Source organism: Panthera pardus, unplaced genomic scaffold (assembly GCF_024362965.1).
Source record: "Panthera pardus isolate Hobbes unplaced genomic scaffold, ASM2436296v1 HiC_scaffold_20, whole genome shotgun sequence".
Lineage (NCBI taxonomy): Eukaryota > Metazoa > Chordata > Mammalia > Carnivora > Felidae > Panthera > Panthera pardus.
The window spans coordinates 30,224,317-30,252,267 of NW_026526766.1; the positions used below are offsets into that span (position 1 = coordinate 30,224,317).

General features: G+C 38.1%; 1 protein-coding gene across 5 annotated transcripts in view; it reads right to left on the reverse strand.

The window, feature by feature from the left end:
• SLC35D2 (solute carrier family 35 member D2) overlaps positions 1 to 27,951 on the reverse strand; it is a 58,659-nt gene that overhangs the window by 10,777 nt on the left and 19,931 nt on the right. For 3 of the 5 annotated variants that reach the window (XM_019423433.2, XM_053907867.1, XM_019423436.2), the window contains exons 5-9: positions 26,114 to 26,185; positions 25,148 to 25,216; positions 20,142 to 20,244; positions 18,768 to 18,860; positions 13,837 to 13,904 (exon numbers count right to left, since the gene is read on the reverse strand). In XM_019423433.2, the coding sequence (XP_019278978.1) occupies positions 13,837 to 13,904; positions 18,768 to 18,860; positions 20,142 to 20,244; positions 25,148 to 25,216; positions 26,114 to 26,185 (405 nt within the window). Of the gene's footprint in view, positions 1 to 12,807; positions 13,726 to 13,836; positions 13,905 to 18,767; positions 18,861 to 20,141; positions 20,245 to 25,147; positions 25,217 to 26,113; positions 26,186 to 27,951 lie in introns of those variants that run through there. The other 2 variants (XM_019423434.2, XM_019423435.2) reach the window with 2 other exon arrangements.

Sequence of the window (27,951 nt, forward strand, 5' to 3'; positions counted from 1 at the left end):
TCAAGGGTTGGGATGCATATGTATGAGCCCTAAGTCATTCCTTGAGCAGGGGCTAAAGAAAAGGGACAGATGAGCCCAGTACCAATTGTTCTGAAAACCAAGAATGTGCTCAGAAGCTTATAATGGCTTCTCTTACTGTGAAAAAATAAGTGATCCAATGCTTTGAGTGAGAAACTTCGAGAAAGGATTTTGAAAAATACACTATGCCAAAATTGGACTTTCCTTCAAGAGCAGTTTCAGAATTAAAATTTGACCCCTGAAGGTAAAGTAGAGCTGATCCCTGAACAACACAGAAGCTAGGGGTGCCAACCCCACCCCCCAGTCAAAAATCTAGGTATAACTTTTGACTTCCCAAAAACTTAACTGCTAATAGCCTACTGTAGACCAGAAACCTTACTGACAACATAGTCAATTAACACATATTTTGTATATTATATGCATTGAATACTGCATTCTTACAATAAAGTAAGCTAGAGAAAAGAAAATATTATTAAGAAAATCATGAAGTTATTGGGACCTCATCAAGATAAAAAACTTCTGCATAGTGAAGGAAACAATCAACAAAACTAAAAGGCAACCAATGGAATGGGAAAAAAATATTTACAAATGATATATCAGATAAAGGCTTAGTATCCAAAATCTATAAAGAACTGATCAAACTCAGGGAGAAGCCAAGATGGTAGAACAGCATGAAAGTTTTTTGTGTGTCTCACGTCCATGAAATGCAGCCAGATCAACACTAAACCATCCTGCACACCTAGAAAAGGGATTTGAGGATTAACACAACAATCTGCACAACCTGAACCACAGAACTCAGCAGGTACATGGCATGAAGAAGTGAACTGGGGGAGAGAGAAGCCACAGAGGGAAGGGAGCTGTTTTGCTTGTGGAGAGAGGACACAGATAGGGAGAGAGTTCGGGAAAAGTACCTCCCCTCCAAAAGCAGCTGGAAAGTGGAAAACTGGAAACAGCCACAGGGACTGAACTAAAAAGGGAGAAAGGAGAAAGGAGAAAGGAGAAAGGAGAAAGGAGAAAGGAGAAAGGAGAGGGTTTAAATTCCATTAAGACTCTAAAAACAGGGGGAGCACAGAGTCTGAAACTCCACAGCTCAATACTTGGCGGTGCTCTGGTGGGAAGGGCAAATCCCCAGAAGCAGAGTGGAGTCCGGGAGGTTCTCAGGCCACACGGGGAGAAACGGTTCCACTGCTGGAAGGGCATTTGGTAGAGGCTATGCAGCCACCCAGTCCCAGCAGACCCCAGAGAACAACCATATTCACTGGTGCTGGAGCAAGGTCATTAAGGGTGAAGCCTGGTGCCAGATGTGTGTTGTGATTTTCCATAATCCCTGAAACACTGCTGCTACACGATCACGTGAACTTTTTCTGGGGCAGGTTGCCACCCAGCCACAGTCTCTGGGAATCAGCAGCAACACGGTCCCGCGAACATTCCTGGGTGCAGCCGACACTCAGCCATTGCTTGGTGAGACCCTCCCCCCGAGGATCTGAGTGGGTGAAAGCCACAGCCCCTCAGAAGTGAGGGGTTGGGAAACACAGCCACATGTGAGATAAAACTCAGGAAGGAGGTGCAGCCTGACAACCTGATGGCTTGGTCACAGACAGTGTAAAAGCGGGGAGTAGACAGAAGCCGGAGAAAAAGTACAGGTGTGCAGTTGCTCATTGGGGAGAGCACAGAGTTCCAATACTAGAGATTGGGTAGCTGGGTGATGCCATTTTCACCCCTCCTGCACATGCTCATACATATCTACAAGCACCACAACAATCACCCCAGTAATCTAAGCAGCGCCATTTAGTGGAGAATGGAATTGTTGCAATAAGCCCCACCCAACTGGGCCAACCTCGCTCTTCAGGAACATCACAAATCTCTCCGCCTGCCTAGTTTGTGGACTATAAAGTGCTTCATAGTTTGACTTCTAGGGGAAACCAATGTAATTTCAATCATATTTCAGTCTGTTCAAGGGTCCATCTATTCAATTTTCTTTTTTTTTCTTTTTCATTTCTTTTCTTGAATACAGAGAGAAAAAAGTTATTTTTATTTTCAATTTTTATTAAAAATATTTTTATTTTTTTAACTATATTTTTTTACTTTTTTTGTAAATTTTTCAAATTCTATTTTACTTCCATTTCATTTTATTCTATTTCACTGTATTCATTTTCTCAAATTTTTAAACTTTTTTTTTCCTTTTTATTCTATCAAGCTCCTTTCAATAACCAGACCAAAACACACCTAGAATCTAGCATCATACATTTGATTTGCGTGTGTTGTTTTTAATTTTTTAATTTTCTTTTTTTTTTACCTTATCAATTCCTTTTCTTCCTTCAAAATGATGAAATGAAGGAATTCACCACAAAGAAAGAGCTGGAAGAAATGACAGCCAGGGGCTTAAGCAACACACATACAAGCAAGATGTCTGAACCAGAATTTAGAATCACAATAACAAGAATACTAGCTAGGGTCGAAAACAGATTAGAATCCCTCTCTGTGGAGATAAGAAGTAAAAGCTAGTCAGGATGAAATAAAACATGCTATAACTGAGCTGTTATCATGAATGGATGCCACGGCAACAAGGATGGATGAGGCAGAATAGCGAATCAGCGATATAGAAGACAAACTTATGGAGAATAATGAAGCAGAAAAAAAAGAGGGAGACTAAGGCAAAAGAGTACAAGAATTAGAGAAATTGGTGACTCATTAATAAGGAAAAACATTAGAATCATAGGGGTCCCAGAAGATGAAGAAAGAGAAAAAGGGGTAGAAGGGTTATGTGAGCAAATCATAGCAGAAAACTTCCCTAACCCGGGGAAAGACACAGACATCAAAATCCAGGAAACACAAAGGACTCCCATTAGATTCAACAAAAACCGACCATCAATAAGGCATATCACAGTCAAATTCACAAAACACTCAGGCAAGGAGAGAATCGTGAGAGCAGCAAGGGGGAAAAGGTCCTTAAACTACAAGGGAAGATAGATCAGGTTGCAGCAGACCTATCCACAGAAACTTGGCAGGCCAGAAAGGAGTGGCAGGACATATTCAATGTGCTGAATCAGAAAAAATGCAGCCAAGAATTCTTTATCCAGCAAGACTGTCATTCAAAATAGAAGGAGAGATTAAAAGTTTCCCAGACAAACAAAAATTAAAGGATTTCATGACCACTAAACCACCCCTGCAAGAAATTTTAATGGGGGCTCTCTGAAGGGAGAAAAGACGGAAAAAAGAAAAGAAAAAAAAAAAGACCAAAAGCAACAAAGACTAGAAAGGACCAGAGAACACCACCAGAAACTCCAATTCTACAAGAAACATAATGGCAATAAATTCATATCTTTCAGTACTCACTCAACGTCAATGGACTAAATGCTCCAATCAAAAGACATAGGGTAACAGAATGGATAAGAAAACAAGATCCATCTAAATGCTGTTTACAAGAGACCCACTTTAGACCTAAAGACACCTTCAGATTGAAAGCAAGGGGAGGGAGAACCATCTTTCATGGTAACAGTCGACAAAACAAAGCTGGAGTAGCCATATTTATATCAGATTATATCTAGGTTAAAATCTAGACTTTAAAATAAAGACTGTAACAAGAGATGAAGAAAAGCATTATATCATAATTAAGGGGTCTATCCACCAAGAAGATCTAACAATTGTAAACATTTATGCTCCAAATGTGAGAGTACCCAAATATATACATCAATTAATCATAAACATAAACTCACTGATTATAAATACCATAATAGTAGGGGACTTCAACATCCCACTTACAACAATGGACAGATCATCTAAGAAGAAAATCAAGAAGGAAACAATGGCTTTGAATGACACACTGGACCAGATGGGCTTAACAGATTGTTTCAGAACATTTCATCCTAAAGCAGCAGAATATACATTCTTCTCCAGTGCACATGGAACATTCTCCAGAATAGATTACATACTGGGACACAAATCAGCCCTCAACAAGCACAAAAAGATTGAGATTATACTGTGCATAGTTTCAGACCACAACGCTATGAAACTCGAAATCAACCACAAGAAAAAATTTGGAAAGATAACAAATACTTGGAGCCTAAAGAACATCCTACTAAAGAATGAATGGGTTAACCAAGAAGTTAAAGAGGCAATTAAAAAGTACATGGAAGCCAATGAAAATGATAACACCACCACCCAAAACCTCTGGGATGCAAAGGCAGTCATAAGAGGGAAGTATATAGCAATCCAGGTCTTCCTAAAGAAGGAAGAAAGGTCTCAGATACACAATCTAACCTTATATCTTAACGAGCTGGAAAAAGAACAGCAAATAAAACCCAAAGCCAGCAGAAGAAAGAAATAATAATGATTAGAGCAGGAATCAATGCTATTGAAAACAAAAACAAAAACAAACAAACAAAAAACAGTAGAACAGATCAATAAAACCAGAAGCTGGTTCTTTGAAAGAATTAACAAAATTGATAAACCACTATCCAATTTGGTCAAAAAGAAAAAGGAAAGGACCGAAATAAATAAAATCAAGAATGAAAGAGGAGAGATCACAACCAACACAGCAGAAATAAAAATACTAAGAAAATATTATGAGCAATTATATGCCAATAAAATGGGCAATCTGGAAGAAATGGACAAATTCCTAGAAACATATAAACTACCAAAACTGAAACAGGAAGAAATAGAAAATTTTAACAGACCCATAACCAGGAAAGAAATTGAATTAGTAATCAAAAATCTCCTTAAAAAACCAGAGTCCAGGGCTGGATGGCTTTCCAGGGGAATTCTACCAAACATTTAAGGAAGAGTTAACACCTATTCTTTTGAAGCTGTTCCAAAAATTAGAAATGGAAGGAAAACTTCCAAACTCTTTCTATGAAGCCAGCATTACCTTGATTCCAAAACCAGACAAAGACCCCACTAAAAAGGAGAACTACAGACCAATTTCTCTGATGAACACGGATGCAAAATCCTCAACAAGATATTAGCCAACCAGATCCAACAATACATTAAAAAAATTATTCACCACGACCAAGTGGGATTTACATCTGGGATGCAGGGCTGGTTCAATATTTGCAAAACAATCAATGTGATGCATCACATCAATAAAAGAAAGGAAAAGAACCACATGATCCTCTCAATAGATGCAAAGAAAGCATTTGACAAAATACAGCATCCTCTATTGCTAAAAACCCTTAAGAAAGTAGGGATAGAAGAATCATACCTCAAGATCACAAAAGACATATATGAAAGACCTACCACTGATATCATCCTCAATGGAGAAAAATTGAGAGCTTTCCCCCTAAGGTCAGGAACAAGACAGGGATGTCCACTCTCGCCACTGTTATTCAACATAGTATTGGAAGTCTTAGCCTCAGCAATCAGACAATACAAAGAAATAAAAGGCATCCAAATCAGCCAGGGGGAAGCCAAACTTTCACTCTTCACAGATGACATGATACTCTATATGGAAAACCCAAAAGATTCCACCAAAAAACTGCTAGAACTGATCCATGAATTCAGCAAAGTTGCAGGATATAAAATCAATGCACAGAAATCGGTTGCATTCCTATACACCAACAATGAAGCAACAGAAAGAGAAATCAAGGAATTGATTCCATTTACAACTGCACCAAAAACCATAAAATACCTAGGAATAAATCCAACCAAAAGAGGTGAAAAATCTATATACTGAAAACTATAGAAAGCTTATGAAAGAAATTGAAGAAGACACACATAAAAAAGGAAAAATATTCCATGTTCCTGGACTGGCAGAACAAACATCGTTAAAATGTTGATACTACCCAAAGCAATCTACACATTCAATTCAATCCCTATCAAAATAACACCAGCATCTTCACAGAGCTAGAACAAACAATCCTAAAATTTGTATGGAACCAGAAAAGACCCCAAATAGCCAAAGCAATCTTGAAAAAGAAAACCAAAGCAGGAGGCATCACAATCCTGGACTTCAAACTGTACTACAAAGCTGTAATCATCAAGACAGTATGATACTGGCACAAGAACAGACACTCAGGTCAATGGAACAGAATAGAGAATCTAGAAATGGACCCACAAACGTATGGCCAACTAATCTTTGACAAAGCAGGAAAGAATATCCAATGGAATAAAGACAGTCTCTTCAGCAAGTGGTGCTGGGAAAACTGGATAGCGATATGCAAAAAAATGAACCTGGACCACTTCTAAGAAAAAAAAAATTTTTATTTATTTACAAAAATAAACTCAAAATGGACGACAGACCTAAATGTAAGACAGAAAGCCATCAAAATCCTAGAGGAGAAAGCAGGCAAAAACCTCTTTGACCTCGGCCACAGCAACTTCTTACTCAACACGTCTCCAGAGGCAAGGGAAACAAAAGCAAAAATGAACTATTGGGACCTCATAAAAATAAAAAACTTCTGCACAGCAAAGGAAACCATCAGCAAAACTAAAAGGCAACCAACAGAATGGGAGAAGATATTTGCAAATGACATATCAGATAAAGGGTTAGTATCCAAAATCTATAAAGAATTTAGCAAACTCAGCACGCAAAAAACAAATAATCCAGTGAAGAAATGGGCAAAAGACATGAACAGACTCTTCTCCAAAGAAGACATCCAGATGGCCAACAGATACATGAAAAAATGCTCAACATTACGTATCATCAGGGAAATACAAATCAAAACCACAATGAGATACCACCTCACACCTGTCAGAATGGCTAACATTAACAACTCAGGCAACAAGAGATCTTGATGAGGATGTGGAGAAAGAGGATCTCTTTTGCGCTGCTGGTGGGAATGCAAACTGGTGCAGCCACTCTAGAAAACACTATGGAGGTTCCTCAAAAAATTAAAAATAGAACTACCCTAAGACCCAGCAATTGCACTACTAAGTATTTATCCAAGGGATACAGGTATGCTGCTTCGAAGGGACACATGCATCCCAATGTTTATAGCAGCACTATCAACAATAGCCAAAGTGTGGAGAGAGACCAAATGTCCATCCATGGATGAATGGATAAAGAAGATGTGGTGTGTATATAGTGTGTATATATGTATGTATATATATATATACATACATATATACACACATACACATACACACACACACACACACACACACACACACACACACAATGGAGTATTACCCAGAAATCAAAGAGAATGAAATCTTGCCATTTGCAACTACGTGGATGGAACTAGAAGGTATTATGCTAAGCGAAATTAGTCAGAGAAAGACAAATACCATATGATTACACTCATATGAGGACTGTAAGATACAAAACAGATGAACATAGGGAAGGGAAACAAAAATAATATAAAAACAGGGAGGGGGTCAAAACATAAGAGACTCTTAAATATGGAGAACAAACAGAGGGTTATTGGAGGGGTTGTGAGAGGGGGGGTGGGCTAAATGGGTAAGGGGCATTAAGGAATCTACTCCTGAAATCATTGTTGCACCATATGCTAACTAACTTGGATGTAAATTTTTAAAAATTTAATTAATTAAATAAAGACATAAAAAAGAGAGAAGAAAAATAATATAGATCAGATATTCAGATCTACATAAAGAGCATCAAAGAAAAAATAATGAAGGCAAAATAAAAACTTATTTTCCTATTTTCAATATTTTATTTATTTATTTATTTATTTATTTATTTATTTATTTATTTTATCTATCTATCTATCTATCTAGTTAGAGAGATTGTGAGCAGGGTAGGGACAGAGAAAGAGGGAGAGAGAGAATCCCAAGCACACTTCACACTCAGCATAGAGCATGATGCAGGGCTTGATCTCACAACCGTGTGATCATGACCTGAGCCGCAATCCAGGGTCAGACGCTTAACTGAGCCACATGGGTAACCCTATTTTTCCTATTCTTAGCTGATGTAACAGAAAAAAAATTGTTCAAATAATATTAAATAGGAACAAGGTACTCAATTATGTGTGTGTGTGTGTGTGCACTTATGTATGCTATGTATAAGTGAAATGTACGATAATGATACAAGAGACAAAAAGGGGGAGTTAGGATTATTTTATTATTGAATAGTACTCACACTATCTGTGAAGTGGTGTAGTGTTATGTGAAAGTGGATTTAGATTAGCTATAAATGTATATTTCAGACACAAAAGGCAGTAAAAGAGTGGAAGACGAAAAGAGCAACAAATAACAAGAGCAACAAATATAAAGCAGTAAGGAATATAATTGATATTAATCCAACTATGTCAATAATCACGTTGAACCTCAGTGGTCTAACTGCACCAATTTAAAGATACAGACTGACAGAGTGGATCAAAAAACAAGACTCAACTATATATACCTTGTCTACAAGAAACCAGCTTTAAATATAAAGAAACATACAGATTAAAACTAATGGATGGAGAAAAATATAACTAACACTAATCAAAAGAAAGCAGGAATAGATATACTAATTTTAGAGCTGGCTTCAAAGCAAGCAAAGTTATCAGGAATATAGAAGTTCATTACATATTGATAAAGGCATAAATTCTCCAAGAAGATATAACAATCTTTAACTGGTATGTGCCTAATAATGGAGTATAAAATTATATGAGTAAAAAATAACACAATTGCAAGGAGATGAATCTACTATCATAGCTGAAGATATGTCAACATCACTCTATCAGAAATGGACTGATCCAGTTGACAGAAAATCTGTAAGGACATAGTTGAACTCAAAAAAACCATCAATCAACTATATATATTGCCATTTGTAGTCGACTTCATCCAACCAGAGCAGAACACACATCCTTCACAATAGTTCACAAAAATGAACTATTGGGACCTCATCAAAATAAAAAGCTTCTGCACAGCAAAGGAAACAATCAGCAAAACTAAGAGGCAACCAACAGAATGGGAGAAGGTATCTGCAAATGACATATCAGATAAAGGGTTAGTATCCAAAATCTACAAAGAACTTAGCAAACTAAACACCCAAAAATCAAATAATCCTGTGAAGAAATGGCGGAAAGACATGAATAGACACTTCTCCAAAGAAGACATCCAGATGGCCAACTGACACATGAAAAAATGCTCAACATCACTCATCAACAGGGAAATACAAATCAAAACCACAATGAGATACCACCTCACACCTGTCCGAATGGCTAACATTAACAACTCAAGCAACAAGAGATGTTGGCGAGGATCAGAAGAGGACCTCTTTTGCACTGCTGGTGGGAATGCAAACTGGCGCAGCCAATCTGGAAAACAGTGTGGAGGTTCCTCAAAAAATTAAAACTAGAACTACCCTATGACCCAGCAATTGCACTACTAAGTATTTATCCAAGGGATACAGGGATGCTGTTTCAAAGGGACACATGCACCCCAATGTTTATAGAAGCCCTATCAACAGTAGCCAAAGTATGGAAAGAGCCCAAATGTCCATCCATGGATGAATGGATAAAGAAAATGTGGTATATATATACAGTGGAGTATTACTCAGCAATCAAATAGAATGGAATCTTGCCATTTGCAACTACATGGACGGAACTGGAGGGTATTATGCTAAGCAAAATTAGTCAAAGAAAGATAAATATCATATGACTTCACTCACATGAGGACTTTAAGATACAAAACAGATGAACATAGGGAAGGGAAGCAAAAATAGTAAAAAACAGGGAGGGGGACAAAAACATAAGAGACTCTTAAATATGGAGAAGAAACAGAGGGTTACTGGAGAGATTGTAGGGGAGGGGGTGGGCTAAAAGGGTAAGGGGCATTAAGGAATCTACTCCTGAACAATGAAATCATTGTTGCATTATATGTTAACTAACTTGGATGTAAACTTAAAAAATAAATTAAACAAAAATTTTAAAAAAAGAATTTATCAAACTCAACACCCAAAAAACAAATAATCCAATAAAGAAGTAGTCAGAAGACATGAAGAGACACTTTTCCAAAGATGACATCCAGATAGCTAACAGACATATGAAAAGATGCTCCACATCACTCATCATCAGGGAAATACAAATCAAAACCAAAATAAGATACCACCTCACACCTGTTAGGATGGCTAAAATTAACAACTCAGGAAACAACAGATGTTGGCAAGGACACAGAGAAACGGGAACCCTCTTGAACTATTGATGAGAATGCAAACTGGAGTAGCCCCTCTGGAAAATAGTATGGTGGGCCCTCAAAAAATTAAAAATAGAACTACCCTATGACCCAGCAATTGCACTACTAGGTATTTATCCAAAGGATACAAAAATGCTGATTCTGAAGGGGCACATGCACCCCAATGTTTTAGCAGCACTATCAACAATAGCCAAATCATGGAAAGAGCCAAATGGACATCAACTGATGACTGCATAAAGAAGATGTGGTGTATATATATACAATGGAATATTACTCAGTGATCACAAAGAATGAAATCTTGCCATTTGCAACAATGTGGATGGAGCTAGAATGTATTATGCTAAATGAAATAAGTCAGTCAGAGAAAGACAAGTATTGTGGAATTTAATTAACAACACAGATGATCACTGGGGAAGGGAAGGAAAAGTAAGACAAAAACAGAGAGGGAAGCAAACCATAAAAGACTCTTAAACACAGTGAAGAAACTGAGGGTTGGTGTTGGGATGGGCTACATGGGTGATGGGCATTAAGGAGGGCACTTGTTGGATAAGCACTGGGTCTTATATGGAAGTGATGAACCACTGGTTTCTCCTGTATGTTATGTTACTGTATGTTAACAAACTTCAATTTAAATAAATTATGTACTCTAAGAAAAAAAGAAAAGAAAAACCCTAAGTAACAAAGACAAGTCACATGCTGGAATGAGATATTTAAGTATATAAGGCTAATAAAGAGTCAATATCTATAATAAAAATAGAAAATAATAAGGAAGAGAAAATATACTTACAGTACTGTATGTATTTATTGAGAAAATTCACACATAAATGAACCCACACAGTTCATTTACGTGTCGTTCAAGGGTCAACTGTGTATGTAACAGAAAAAAAAACTATTGAAGCCATGCACTATAGGAAGAACCAATTCTCTCTGGGGTGAAAAGAGGTCAGCTCAAAAACAGGCTGACCTCAAGAAATAGAAATATTTAACAACAGTTAACATTACTGGGCATTTTCCGTGTCCAGCATTGTTCTAAGTGCTCATCTCTATTATCTCATTCAATCCACATCCTATGAATCAGATACTTTATCTCATTGTCCACATTTTAAAGATAAGGAAATTGAGGCTCAGAGTGGTTAAATAACTTGTCCAAGGACCCAGAGTTAGTAAGTGGCAAAGCCATGATTCAAACCCAGGCCATCTGATTCCAGAGTTCAGACACTTAGCTGCTGGAATAGTGCCATGATTTTAGTGTCCTCAAAAGACCCACTTAAAAAACAGACCTACCTAGTTTTCATCCTTAAAGTTGGGTAAAACCTGAAATCTTGATGATTTCATCATTTACTGATTTATTTATAATTGATATGCCTTTATGGCATTTTCATTTGCAAAGTGACTACTGATGACAAAAACCTTTATAAAGTATTTATTTTCTAAGAAACACATTATTAAAAAGGAAAAAATGCATGGAGTTATACACAGATAGGGCCAGGCCTATGGCAGGCAAGTCCCAGAGAGTGGCAGCTCACATCCAGACCCCCCCAGCACATCATTCACTAAGGACAGCTGACATTGGAGGGTTTACTTCTTGATTTCCTTCAAGGAATGACTAAGTGGTATAATGCAAGTAAAAAAAACCAAAAATTAAAAAACAAAATAGAAACAGTATCTCATTGAGTTTATAGTGAAATGAGAAAAACTTTGAAATTTAGCTCTGTTGTTCATAGGTGAATCTGGGATTAGCCAGGGAAAAGTGCTAGTCTGAGTTTGTGTGATATGGGTTGAATTTTTTTTAACCAGAGAGAAAAGATGGTTTGACAAAGGGTGATTCACAAGCATGGCTTAGATTTTGTTTTCAAAGTTAAATGTCAGCCAACAACTGGGAAAACTACAAATATTTCACTTATGTTTCTGACAATGGCTACCTAAGTGCCCTAAGGGACCCTCCCATTGCAAAGCAACCTATGCCTGGAAAGGACACACTACTTGAGAGATCACTGGTCTTGAAAGAGGCACAAGAGGTCACCCAAACCCTCCTCCTTTAAAAAAGGAGGAACTGGAATGAAATAAGTCAGTCAGAGAAAGACAAGTATTGTGTTAACAACAGTTAACAGTTAACATCAGTCTGTGGACTGATAAAGTATTAGGGCCAGGCAGGAGTCGGAGCAGAACACAACTGAAACAGAATAGGGGTGCCTTGGGGCAGAGACCTTAGCAGAACAGCACTGTCTGGAAACAGCCTTGAGCCAGACTCCACGTTGGGAGGGACACTTTAGCTCACTGAGCCTAGACCCTCAGAAATGCACACAGCGGTCCAGGTCAGGGGCAATGCCTGGCTGTCAGCAGGACCAGAAACAATTTGTCCCCACAGGAAGGTTTCTCAAATTTGCATTTTGTTATGAGCGTTCAGCCCATAACACTGATTAAGCACTGTGCTCACAATGACAAGTCACCAACCACACACAGTTTGACAGTCACAAACTATATATAACATTTAGATTCTTAAAAACTGCAGATAATTGGAATCATTAAATGAAGAATACAGAACAGCTATGTGTATAACATTTAAAGAAATGAAAGTTACTACAGTCACAAAGATCACCAATGAGAGAATGTTAGGAATGAATAAGTTTGTAAAAAAAAAAAAAAAAAACAAAACATGAAACTCACAAATAAAAAATTGTTAAAATCAAAAAGTCAATCAAGAGGCTCAACATTAAATCAGACACAGCTAAAAAGAGAATTAGTGAAATGGAAGTTATACATAAATGTTTTCATCGTGTGAGACTACATCACTGCAATTAAAATCAAGTTTGAGAATTTTTAAGTGTTGATCAAAGAGACTGAGGTGTTCTTAGCCAATTTAAACATAATGAAAACTGTACTATTGATGGTAAAAAAAAAAAAGGGGGGGGGAGGAAATTCACAGAATTACTTTTGATAAGTAATTCCCTGACATAGTCATTCAAAGCACCTTTCAGTATGGGATAAGATAGGTGTTCGTCTATGCATGTAGCCCCACTCAGGAAAGATATGCCAAAAACTTCAAACAGGGGTCACCTCTGAAGAAGAAAACTGCAGTGCTGGGGGACAGGGAAAAATAGAGTAGCTTTTGTTCCCTGTGAATTCTGTTGCAGTTCTTGGATTATTTAGTTGCGTGTATTACCTATTCATGAAAGGGAATTTTCAAGTTTTCAGAAGATAAAAGACACAGGCTGCAAGGCTTCTCAACAGGAAGACAGACGTAAGGAAAATTTTAAGACAAAAGCCTAAAATTGTTGGACAATACAATGGCTTGGACAATGCTCCTCAGAAATTTCCCTGAATACAGCAGGTACGGCACTAGAGTAAATGGTTGTCATTTCCACATATTTATGTGGGTGGAAGATCTTGAAAACTGAGGGACATTGTAGCAAAGACAACAAATAGCACTGAATGTAATACATCAGCGGACCTCATGCAGACTAACTTTCAGAAATCAATAGACAACATCATATTTTGGAGAAATGTGATGTTAACATGACTCTCAAAAATAACAGTGTTTCATGCTTGCTCCTGGTCTTTTGGGCTGTGTTCCCAGGGATCCTGGGTCTCACTCCACTCCTCTGCTGCAGGGGTACTTTCCAGAGAAAGCTGGAGAAGCATAGACAAAGGGATTTTAACAGAGCATACAGAACGTATATTTCGATTTGACTTGTCAAGAGATGTCATAGACCGAGCTTCTACTTGTCTATGGTTTCTTACCCCAAAAAACAGGAAAGAAGAAACTGTATGATAAATAGAACATTCTTCCATTCATTGAATTCAGTAGCCTATTACAAAAAAGAAAGAAAACTAATGGTTAGACTCATAATACTGCAGTTTAAATTTATGGATTTTACCAAATCGTGTTTTATTACAGGAACCACTTTCCCAAACAAAATACAACTTAAAAAATCCTAGCCAATACCAGCTGTGGGATGTTGGGCATATCACTTTTACTCCCTAAATCTCAGATTCCTTTCACAAAACAGGGATTTTTTTAAAAAAACTTCCTCAAAAAGTCCATGTGAGGATTTAATGAAACTATTGAGAACCTGGCGGGAGCCAAGGATCCAGTATCACTATTGTTGCTGTGACTTTATTAATCTGTAATTAACTCTTTATTAATCTGTAGTCACAAAATCAGGATTGGGTTTACTTTTTATAAATAATCTTAGAAGAAGGGTGCCCAGAGGGCTCAGTCAGTTGAGCACCCAACTTCGGCTCAGGTCATGATCTCACCAGTTTGTGAGTTCAAGCCCCACATTGGGCTCACGCTGTTAGCAAGAGCCCGCTTTGGATCCTCTGTCCCCTTCTCTCTGCCCCACCCCCACTCATGCTTGCTCGCTCTCTCTCAAAAATAAACATTAAAATTTTGTTTTTGGTAATAAATAATCTTAGAAGAAAGCTTATTAGAAAATTAATAATAATGGCTAAGTCCATGAAATATTTTCAAGAATTTACAAATGCTCAGTAAGTATTATGAACAAATAAACTAAATTATTTGCTTTTTGCAAAGCAAGGAAGTAATTGGGGTGGTGGAGTTAAGACAGAAGTTGGGTGCAGGAGTTTCAACTCTCAAGAACTTAGCTGAGAAGATGAAATTAACCCCCTTGAAATGACAGGTAACAATAAAAAGGAGCATTTTATTCATGATTTGCCCTTTGTCTACATCCAAAAATGATTTTAAAGTGACTCAAGACAATAAGCATGTGCTGCACATAAGCATGTGCTGAATAACACAGTTGAACATAAGCTCTATCCACTTCCTACTAGGCAAAACTTGGTTAATCAAGTTTTATAAGTTTACAGATTTAAAACTATTTAAATTCTTGTTAAGTTTAGAATTCAAAAAATTTAAGCCAATTAGAATGGAATTCTCCCCCCATTAATACAATCTTGCCACACTTGTTATTTTTTCATTAGTAAGACTCTGCCCACATCTCTTATCAAAAAGATACACGTTAAATATTGATGATAACTGTTGAAGCTGGTTGGTGGGTATGTGGGGTCTGTTATACTATTTGTTCTCCTTCTGTATAGGTTTGAAAGTTTCCAGCATAAAATTATTTTTTTAATGCTTACTTGTGAAAGGAAAATATAAATATAAAGCTGTCTTACTGTCAAAGGGGCAGAAAACATCCAAGGTAGTCAAAGATCAAAACCAAACAAAAACTATAGAAAACACTCTGTATCTAAAGTTAAAATAAAACTGGAAATAAGAGAAAACCATATGCTCCAAACTCCAAGCCACAGATAGAAAAACATTTATTTGCTCAACAAACTGGAAGTATTTACTCAACAAGCTGAAACTATTTCTGCAAACAGTAAATAAAAACTGTTCTGATACCATATAAACCACTGAGGGCTATGTAGTAATCTTCACAAAAATATCTGGATTCTTTGCCAATCTATATTTTAATAGATTTTAGTTTTATTTTGTTCCTTTAATAATGATGAGGCTGTGCTGGTGGCATTTTAAAAAATAATGTAAAAAATAATGTAGTATGACATTTATTTTAAAACAAATTAATTAAAGGTGAAGAATGATGAAGTGCTGCTTCCTTTAGACTTGCTATTGCTGTGCTCGCTTCGGCAGCACATATACTAGACTTGCTATTTCTCTAGCAGTATGGTGGAGCATGCATCTTTTTTATTTTGCATTTATGCGGTTTTTTTATCAGAAAAATAAATCCTATTATTTACCCTATTCATCAAATGCAATATACCCCATGTACTTTGAGCCTGGTGCAGCAATTCAAATGACTAAAAAAAGGTCACCCAAACAGTATTATCCAGGGGCCCAAACTGTTGACAAGAGGAGCTGGCATCATGGACCTGGACAATCAGAGACAGAGCCAAGGTGCTGTTACCAGGTTTGTTGACCGTGTAAGTCCAAGGTCCCAGAGTGAGTGAATCTCCATGCAGTAAGTCATACACATGAGTCTTAACCACAACTTCTGATCCTCTCCAGCCAACCAGGAAAAATGCTTCACCTAAGTACTTTTTCTATTAACAAGTTAATATTTTGCCCTAATTTATCAATCAATTTCTGCTATAATCAAACCAAACTTGGCAAACAAAATGCAATTTTATAGGCTAACACATCTAATTATATAAGTTCTCTTCTTTATTACATTCGGTTCACAATCTAAAACGGATTCACACATGGTTAAAAGTAACCAATTGGAAGAAGCTTACAATTCAATGGAACGAACACACAGCAGAACAATCTTACTAGTGAAAAATACATTATTTTTTTCCACAGGATTTTAAAAATCACTGATTATAGTGAGTGTCCCATATCTTCTGGATCTCCTATCATACAATACTTTTAAATTAAAATAGAGTCAAATTTTTAACTTCGTGATTTTGTATCTTATCATTTTTACAGAAGGCCCTTTTAACAGTTATAAACACATTCTATTTTTTTCCAATTATAAGTTTCTTATAGATTTTTAAATAAATCTATATATTTAGCTCTGATCCATCTGGAATTTCTGTGGAGAGTAATCACAGCTGGGGCTCTAAGGTACCTAGAGAAACTGTAGATTAGAAGCCTGGTCAAAAAAGAGACTAGATAGGGTACATATTGAGATAGTTCAGCACCAAAAACCAGGATAGGAGCATAACATTCTCCTAGAACACCACTACTTAATAAGTTAAAGTATACGTTAGGCCTCTTGTACTTCCTAAGATATAAGATATGGTTTTTCATGCATGAAGGCAAGAAACACTTTTCATGTACAATAAGGTAACTAAGATTGCAGTGGAGAATGGGTTCCAGAGCAAGACTGCCTGGATCGATCACCTGCTGTCCTTGGATGGTATTTAAACACCGTGCTCTAGATTCCTCATCTACAAGATGAATAGCAAACAGTCCCTTCTCCTCAGAAGGCTGCTGTGGAAAGCAGTGAAATCGTTCATGTACAGTGCTTTAAACAATGTCTGATACAATAAGTCCTCAATAAATATCAGCTGCTATTATTTTTATTATTACCTGAGAAAGTATAATAATTCTGCAGGGATAATCGTTACAAGGAAGAGAAACTTCTGAGAGCCCATGTTACAAGTTATAAAGCAATGGTTTGGGTGTGGGAACATATATTCCTATCAAAACAATGTTATCAATTATTAACATAATACATCTAGTCAATTTAATTCATAAGGTACCTAAACTTCAGTTTCTGGTCTGTTTCCTCTTCTGAACAGGAACTGTACAAATGAAAAGTATAGCTTTGAGAAAGAATATGAAACCCTGACATCCACCCAGGAGCCCACAAGAGCCTGCAGCCTTCTGGAAGTACTCAACCCCCTAAAAGGCGGGGGTTGGATGGGGGGAGATGGAATCAACTCAAACTGTTTGCACCACAGAAACATGCTGATTAGTAAACACAGAAATAACAGTCATGTGGCAGGATCGGGTTACTGCACAAGGCCTCTCTGAACACCCCCTCTCACCCCCACCCCTGTCGGTCCAGCAACAAAAGGGTTGCTGAGGGTTGGTTCTGTGGGTGGAGGCCAGACTGGACCACAATTTTGCCTAGCAAATCTTCTCATGCGAACTTAAACATCTCCCTTAAGATACAGGCAAAATTCTTAGAAGGGGTGTAGCTGGCAACTTTCTGAAAAAGTAGGGCTTGGCAGCGGCTGACACACCTCAAGGTGGCTACTGTGGATGCTACTGGGTGAACATCACCCTTCCTGAATGACTGGTCTTCACTCCCTCCAGCTGGGCCCCCTCTGTTTCTACTCATCTACCATCTTATTTGTCTCTCATGTATGTGCAGCAGACAGATGAGCAGGGCAGATACCAAAAGAGCAACACATTCTCAAAATTCAAATGTACATCCTGGAATATTTAGAGACAAAATCCCATGATATCTGGAATTTGCTTTAAAATATTCCAGAGGAGGGAAAAAATGAAAGCAGATGGGGACAGATGAAATAAGAATGACAAAACGCCGAAAAGTATTGACCCTGGGCGGTGGGTACAGGAGAGTTCATTTAATTATTCTCTGTACTTTGCATATGTTTCAAAATGTGCATTATAAAGGTAATAGATAAATAAATCCATTTTTAAAACTATCAAAATCCCCTTCTAAGTTAGTTTTCCTAGGATCCCCACATCAGCAAACGGGGATACGAAGGCTCAAACTCAGATTTTTACTGTTGTAGTTTTCCAAAATCTTCAAGTCCAGAATTCTTGTGACTACTTCTGCTGCTTGCCAGGTGTCTAAAGATAAACACCAAGGGGCGCCTGGGTGGCTCGGTCGGTTAAGCGTCCGACTTCGGCTCAGGTCATGATCTCACGGTCCGTGGGTTCGAGCCCTGCGTCGGGCTCTGAGCTGACAGCTCAGAGCCTGGAGCCTGTTTCAGATTCTGTGTCTCCCTCTCTCTGTGACCCTCCCCCGTTAATGCTCTGTCTCTCTCTGTCTCAAAAATAAATAAACGTTAAAAAAAAAAAAAAAAAAAGATAAACACCAAAGGAAGGATAGCATCAGAGGTATTACTGGTGATGTCACACATCTCGATTCCATGTACCCTCCTGGTAATCCGACTTACCTTTACGCTTTACACTGCAGTACAAAAAGTTAACTATTAAGACTCTCAGAGGCTGCTCAGCAGGAATGTAATGACTGTCACCAGCTCACCTGCTGAAGGTCTCCAGTAGAGACACTGATGATAAGAGTTGGTATAATCATGAAGCAGGCATTGTAGAAAAGCACTCCATATTTGCCTAACTCCTACAAAAACAAAGAAAACACTGAATTTTAGAAACACAAAGCATCAAATTTCGAAGACATTTATATAACTATGTATTTATGCAGAGTTAAAAATCTATTCTGACCAACTCTGTATTGGAATATTTTCAGTAAATTCCTAATGTAAAATGCTTCACCTCAAGCATATCATGATAGCAAAACATTTCTTTTAAACAAAAATGGCAGATAAAATGGATGAATATGGATGGACTCTGAGGCCCACCCATCTCTCACATTCTAATTGTTTTTTTTTTATCATTTTGTCTGCAAAATGAGAAATCTGGAACAAAATTAAGAACATTTAAAATGTTAATATAAACAGAACTCCTTAAAAACATCTGCTCTTTCTGGTAAGGAACAGCAGTGTTAAAATACAAGGTATCTCATTTTCTAATCTTGCATAAATTTACTTTTCATTAAAGTGGCTTCACTACTTCTCTACCATTTTTCATAAAGGGTGACATACTGTGACCCTCAAAAGGCAAAAAACCTGTTTTTGTAAAACCACCACCAGTAAAAAAACAAAGGGCCCTGCAGAAAAAAACAGTGCAGATAAAAAGCAGCTCACAGAAATGAGTCTGTCCATCAAAGCAAACTCCCTCACTCAACACAAAGAACTTGGAACAAAGCAACATATGCCTGGCTCATCCTCCAGAGCTTCCGGAACAGCTGGGGTGGGGTAAGCACTGTCCCCCCACCCCCACAGACGTGGAGGCGGCCACATGCAAGAAACGCCCATCTGCCCACCAGTCTCTGGGGAGACCGCTCAGTTACTGACCAGGAGAGGCAGTTCCTGCTGGGCAAGACTTTACAAATGATCCATTCCACAGATGATGAAACTGAGGTTTGGAGAAGTTTAAGGGTCCAAGTCACAACAACCAGTAAGCAGCGTAACTTTTATATGTAACCCATACCTTCAGACTCTTAAACTGGAGTGGCTCTCAGAATACCCCTGACTTTGCCTTGGTCACTGATGAGGATAGCAAAAAAACACCTTTTAATTTTAATCTGCCTCTCAAAATAATCTCTTTATATATTCTGACTTTGCATCTAAAATAGTGTCTTATTTTCAACCAAAACTTTGTAAGGTAAGGGATAACAAGAACCCATACAAACAAGATAACTGAAAAGAAATTAGTGACTTATAAAGCATATCATGTAAATTAAATTATGTGCCAACTTTACAAATCCATTTTATTTTTTCATGTAGTTTCAGGGGCCAGAGGACAAAGCCTAAAAATCAAAGGAGTGAAGATCTGGTACCTTTGGGTCCATTTTCTGTTTGGTATAAACTCCATTTGCTGCTGTGAAGATATCATTCAGGAATACAAAAATATAGCCTTCCAAGTTAAAGGCAAGGTCAGAACTGGGAGGGAGAACACAAAAGGATGATTATTCAGAAACTCACAACTTGGCCTTCAAGCCTGCCTGTTTTATCTTGCCCTAATCAAATCCACTTGTGATGCTAGTAACCACCTTCTTTTCCTCTGGCATATTTCCCCCCTGTGGTTAATTCCTCTGCTTTGCCTCCAGACAAAACAAAACCAGGCCATCAGGTGGCTTCAATTTAATCATGAATGGCTTAAAACCAGAGCAACATTAACCACCTTCCTTTAACTGCAAAGCCCTTTCTTTCGCCAACTGATCAAATGGCCAACTAATCAAATGGCGTAATAATCGGTGAGCTCTGTTTTTCTGAGGGGAATGATTTGTCCAACCCACCCAGTGGCTTTGCTTATTGTAATAAACAGGGCCATCTCCAGGGGAGATGCCCTGTGGGGACAGCTGGGCAGTGACTGGGGCAAGAGAGGTCGAAAGAGGAACTGACACCTCCATCTGGTGTCCCGCCGGTCACATCATCCACCAGCACGCCCCCACCCTGTTTGTCAAAAAGGCAAGGCAGCGATCCATTCCTTCTCTGCAATTCCTCTAAGGCTACCTTCTCCTCATTCTTTTGAACATCTTCTTTTCTACTTCCATTTTATATAAATAATACTGGTATAAAAATGTTCGGGGCCACACGGCACAGGGAGAGAAAGAACAGCTGAGCCATGGTATGAGTCACCTACTACGCTTGATCCTACAGACAGTGCCAGACCCATGTCATAATTCATAAATACATATCATCAAGGAGGTTTCCTCTACCCTCTTAGGTTCAGTGACTGGAGCCTGCAAATTTAACTGACAGTAGCTTAACAAGAAAAAAGGAATACAACTTTTATAAAACATTTCACATGTATAGGAGTTCACAAAAAAGAAATGAATCTCAAATAAGTGGTTAGACTCTGCGGCTTATATATCATTTTAACAAAAAAAGACATTTGGATTCCAAGGAACAAATAAATTATGGAGAAAGGACTAGGAAATGCATGGGGGAAACCAATGGAAGATAAGTGTTACTGTAGTAAGGTTTATCTACACAGACTCATCTCGGTGCAGGTCCTCTGTCTCCAGTGAGACCTGCTCTCCTACTCCTGGTGCAGGAGAAGGGGGGCACATTCACAAAGGGAAATTTATGGTCTGCTTTTAGGCAGGAAAGGGGAAGATCGAGAACTCTTCCTACATCTGTTGGTTCTCAATTGCCTTCAGCTCAAAATAATGTTTGTGCCCAAGTGGCATATTTTAGAATGGCATATCCTGATCTCCTGCAACATAAAAATTTGTTTTAAAGAAAGATCATTTCTAACCAAAGAAAAAGAAAGAGAGAGGCAAAAGTTGTGTCAAAATCTGAATGCAAACTAAACCAGATTTGCTTGAGGCTTCTGCCGGCATTATTAACTACAAATATATTTGTGAGAATGTAAATTAACTTTAGATCATCATAAATCAGAATTCTCTGGCTCAATCACACAAAAAATAAAATCTCTTAAAATAAGGGTCTTCCAAATCTCATCCCTACCCACATTTGGCTCCATGTTAAGAAGCGTCTGCTGTTCCGCAAAATGGCAAAGAGTCCAATGGATAAAAGAGCCAGGTTTCTAGGGGAGTGGAAAGGTGTTGCTCACTTCCTAGGAGAGCCCGAGGGAAATTCCCAGAGTTCTCAGATCTGCTCCGGGGGCCTCAAGTTTCCTAGCACCACTTGTTTAGGCCACTGGTAAAAGCACAGAAATTTGAAAAGAATTCATTTGCTTTAATAAATGAGAGCAAATTCATGGTTAACCCTTTAGTTGTCCTTTATGGCTGTTTACAGACATGATATTTTAACTTTATCTGGCCATGTAACTTGCTTCAGCAAACAAAATGTAAGAGGAAGTAATGCATGGCATTTCCAGGAAAAAGCTTGAAGAGCTGGGGCACGATTCCCCACATGCCCTTTTCCCTCCCTTTGAGGCAGGGGTTCCATCAGCTTGGGTCCCTGAGTAGCTACAATGAGCTGAGCACCCTCAGAGCGTTAACTAATGTTGGTCTGAGTAAGTAGTGTGAGCAGAATATACTTGGTATGTTAATGTGGGAGCTGTTTGTTACAGCAGCATAAACTGGCTCATCTGAGTAAATCAGCTCTACAGTTATTTGCATTTAGACGAGGTGATTTGAATGAGCAGAGAGAAGGTTGGGGGTCACAGCTAGCCTGCAGCTAAGAACTGTGCTTGGCACCCACCTAGATAGTATCCATTCTGTGGGTGCTAAGGATGGGAAAGTTTGAGCAGTACTGTTCCAAGCTGGCTCTTGGGGGAAAGTTAGATGTTTTGGGAACACTACCCTTTGAGCTCATTAGAATATCACATGTGCTAATTATGAGCTGAATTTCTATTCACTGGGTCTGGAAATACGCCTCCGTATACACAGCATCTGAAGCACCATTCCTCACGAAAGCCTTATAGACATTTTTATAAACCATTTTTGTAAAAGTATACAATTGACTCTGAGTAGTTTCCAAATCAAGCTCTAAGAAACTTACAAAAAAGAGGCTGCCCAGGGGACACCTCAAAGCACTGTGGGAGGAGGGCACTTTCAACAGAGCACCTCCCTCTTTTAGCTACTTTGCTCCTATGATTATCTTGGAACAAAATCTTCATGACTACAACAGGCTCTAAGTTCTGCTGTTTAAAGTCCACATACCAGAGACCTAAAACAGTGCTGAAAGTAGAGGCCAGCTTGTAGAGGGGCTGAACTCAGCCACAGATACGACTGGGGACAGGGATGTTACAGATGAAAATGTAAATAATAAACTTTGGTTAGGCAAGGGACTAAACACATTTATAATAATAAAAAAACAAAACAAATAAATTGCTAATATCTGTCACCATCTGGCATGATATATTTTCTAATCTGTTTCTTTTACTTATTGTCTGTCTCCACCAACTAGAATGGAAGCTCCGTACAGGCAAGGTTTCTTGTCTGTTTTGTTAACAGCTGGACTCCCCAGCACCTAGAATGATGCCTCGTGTATAGTACACACTCAACACATATTTGGTGAATTTGGCCACATGCTAGAGTAAACCCCAGTTTTCTATCTCATTTCATTCTCACAAAGACACTACTAGGTGGGTCTGTTCTAACCTCCATTGCATAGTCGAAATAACTGGGGTGAGGGCAGGCTAAATCACTTGTCCTGGTTGTACAGCTAGTAAGCAAGGAGACTAGAATAAGAGAATATCCATGCCCTTATTTAATTTGCAATTAATGATCCAGAACTCTTCTTTCTCAATCAGTTAAGGAAACTAATTTAACTGAAATTCATCCAGTCTGCATTCTTCCCTTCACTCAGGTAGGGGTTTGTTTTTTTTTTCTATTCTTTACTGTACACATGAGTAAAACTGAGGCACAGAGAGGCTGAGAAACGGCTGACAAGGGGCTGGGCTAAGTTTTGGACCCAGGGAATATAACTGCACATATGCTTTAAGCACCAGGCTATAAAAGCCAGGAGTCTAGGGCGCCTGGGTGGCTCAGTCAGTTAAGCATCGGACTTCGGCACAGGTCATGATCTCACAGTGAATTCGAGCCCTGCGTCGGGCTTCGTGCTGACAGCTCAGAGCCTGCAGCCTGCTTCAGATTCTGTGTCCCCCTTTCTCTCAGCCCCTCCCCTGCTTGCAATCTGTCTCTCTCTGTCTCTCAAAAATAAATAAACATTTTAAAAAAATCTATTTAAAAGCCAGGAGTCTGAGTGTCTGCTTTCAAATGCAAACTTGGAGTCTGAATTCCTGGTCTTACATATTAACAAAAATGATACTATAATTGACCCTGAACAACACAGGTTTGAACTGTGCTGGTCCATTTATCCATGGATTTTTTTTTTTTCAATAAATACAGTACAATATTGTATTTGTATTTTGTATTTGTATTTGTAAATGTAAATGTATTTTCTCTTCCTTATGATTTTCTTAACATTTTTCTTTAGTTTGCTTTACTTTAGGAATACGGTATATGATACATATAACATACAAAATATGTGTTAATTGACTATGTTATCAGTAAGACTTCCAGTCAACAATAGGCTATTAGTAGTGAAGTTTTTAGGGAGTTGAAAGTTATACTTGGATTTTCCACGGAGGGAGGGGGAGTGGGAGGGAGTGCAGTTGGCACCCTTAATCCCCGTGTTGTTCAAGGGTCAACTTAGTCATGCACTGGTATTGGCTCCTGTCCCAGATATACAAATACATTTAATTAGAGTACCCCACCTGGGAAACAGACTGCTAAGGCATCACAGGTGATAAAACAAATCAGCATACAAGGGCTTTATAAAGCTGTTAATCTTGACCAAATGCCCAAGAACTTTTCAAGTAAATTTTTTGTACTGAAGACAAACATTCAGTAATAAAAGCAAGTAGTTGGGGCGCCTGGGTGGCTCGGTCGGTTAAGCGTCCGGCTTCGGCTCAGGTCATGATCTCATGGTCCGTGAGTGTAAGCCCCGCGTCGGGCTCTGTGCTGACAGCTCAGAGCCTGGAGCCTGTTTCAGATTCTGTGTCTCCCTCTCTCTCTGCCCCTCCCCTGTTCATGCTCTGTCTCTCTGTCTCAAAAATAAATAAACGTTAAAAAAAAAATTAAAAAAAAAAAAAAATAAAAGCAAGTAGTTTACTCCTTTTTATGAAAAAAAGCTGTATTCATATCTTCTAATGTTCCCTTTATACATTCTCAGAAATGTTCCGGCCAAGTTAGAACCCAGTCTGACTTTCACAGGAACACATGGGGAACCCACTAACATCAACAGACTTGTCTCCTGGCTGCTCAATTCAACTGCAGCCAGATGGAAAATGGAAAATGAGGGCGGGGTGGGGCCTATTGTCAAAGGCACAAAGAAGTTACTGAACAGAAACAGTCCAGAGTCTTACCCAGCTGCTATGAAAGCGCCAAGTATGATGGTAAAAACACTGACGATGATGTTCAAGGAATAGTGTTTCCTGGGATAAATAGATGGATAGATGATAGAGAAAGAAAGAAAAAGGAAAAAATATAGATTATAATTCTTAAACTGAAAATACACATTGCTCACAGTTTTATAGCTAAAATCTAACGGACATCGCTTTACAGAGAGGAAGCACTGTAAGTATCTGTAAGAGGATTAATAAATCAGACCAAATGTCTTTTTTAAACAGTTGTCTAATTTAATTATAAGTGTATTTCTCTGTTCTCATTAGAAAGATGCTATGACAGAATGCAGAAGGGCTCCTGCCGACAATTCTAGATGGTCTTATATCAAGCATCCAAAGACTAAGATAAAATTCAACATAGGACTTAGAACATTGGGCCATCATCAAAATTCCATTGCTAAATAATCTTCCTAAGCAAAATCAGGAACTACCTTTTCTGATACTGGCCTGAGTATCTTTATGAGAAATTTTTAAACTAACATTATAAAAATTAATTTATTCCTATGTTCTATTGTAATCACTACATCAGAATGGATTTTCATGACTTCCTGCATTCCTATTCTATATGTACACATGGAGAATTTTTCCTCTGTATTCCTGTCAGGGTATATTCCAGCTAGCTCAGAAAACATACTTACATCTGTTTGGGGATTGTTGGGGTTTTTTTTTTTTATAATTTTCTATTATAAACACATATTATTAGTCTACTATAAAATCACAAGCAAAAAAAATCACTCATGTTCTTATGGAATCATGGAAACAGGAGACTGCTTTTAAATGAATAAACCATTTGTCCTTAAGTTATTGCTACTAGCAATTCAAATTGACTATTTGGAAAAACAATTAGATATTGAGAACTTGCTAAGCAAAAATAATATGGGATGAGGGGAAAGGACATGAGAGGAACAGAGGAAACAGAAAAATCACCCAAGTATGATGGTTTCCAGGAGTAAAGTAAGTGGAATGGTAAATTTCCTGAGCACGGTGAACATCGGCAAACTGTCGGGAAAAGATTCAAGTATAGTAACATCAGACACCAAGTATTTTTTTCACATGCTTTACATTTTTAATTAAGCCCACTAACTTTCCAAATTAAATATAAGAAATTAACCTTAATTCTCACATATAACACCAACAAATCACATTAAATAATAGAAATGGAGATTTAGTAGTTTCATGCCACTTTTGCTTATTAGCAATTTTTTTCACTTGCTAGCAATTTTTAAAAATCATGTTATCCAACTACTGCAAAGATTGTGCTAAAACTACAAAGACTATGCTAAAATACCGTATGCAGTATACACCAACACACCCTTTGGCAAATTAAGTTGGAATTATGTATCAACAGTCATTAAGTGCTAACCTTGGACCTAATGATTTCTTTTTGGGAAATTCAGCCCAAGGTAATAATACAAAAGAAAGAAAAAAACCAGGTGCGCAAATGTGTTCATTACAACAGTGTCTTTGGAGAAAACATCAGAAACAACCTAAAAGTCATACAATAAAGGGCGCCTGGGTGGCTCAGTACATTAAGCATCTGACTTCGGCTCAGGTCATGATACTGTGTTTGCGGGTTTGAGCCCTGCAGCAGGCTCTGTGCTGACAGCTCAGAGCCTGGAGCCTGCTTTGGATTCTGTGTCTCCCTTTCTCTCTGCCCCTCCCCTGCTCACTCTCTCTCTCGGTCTCTTAAAATATAAAATAAAACGTTAAAAAACAGTCACACAATAAGACAGTGATAAAATATATGATAAATCTATTTGAGGGAACATTACACATTAACTCTAGAATGTAAAACTTTATACCACTATTGTAAAATAAATATTAAATAAAACAAGGAGAATACATAACTATGTAGAAGCTACAACTGTAACATGACACATTGTACATATGGGGAAACACTGAAATCAATATTTAAAATAGTATGTTAGAAGATAAAGTTATGAGTTATTTTTTCCTCAAAACTTTATGTAATGAGGCTATATTCATTGCCTTTTAAAAATACTTAAGAACTTTCAGTGGGGCCTCAAAACTCAGAGATTCCAAAACACAGCTCAATGCACACCCAAAAAAACTGACTAGGCTGGAACAGCCAACCTCCACCTGCTTCCAGATGTCACCCTGAGAAGATGGTGACCTGGAGAAAGAAAGTCAGAACCACAGCCAGGACAGCAGTGACCATCTCCTCTGGACCAGACCTGTGGAGGGGTTCCATGTGATCAATGATGCCACAACCAGAGAACAAGTACAGAAAGAATTTTCAGGAACTTTATACCCACACTTAAAGATATCTTATGAGGGGTGCCTGGGTGGCTCAGTTGGTTAAGCGGCCGACTTCGGCTCAGGTCACAATTTCGTGGTCCGTGAGTTTGAGCCCCGCGTTGGGCTCTGTGCTGACAGCTCAGAGCCTGGAGCCCGTTTCAGATTCTGTGTCTCCCTCTCTCTGACCCTCCCCCGTTCATGATCTGTCTCTCTCTGTCTCAAAAATAAATAAATGTTAAAAAAAAAAAAAAAAGATCTCTTATGAGACTGATTAGAACTGCCTTTTTCAAAGCACCCAAAAAGTCAATTAATTCCAAAAAGTATTTTTAATGATGCCTTTTAAAAGCAAGTAAGTTATACTTAATGATGAAAAGCTGACTGTTTTCCCCTTAAGATCAGCAATAAGACCAGAATGTTTGCTCTCAACACTACATCAATTCAACATATACTTGGGATTCTAGAAGAGGCAATTAAACTGAAAAAAAAAAAAAAAAAAAAAAAAAAAA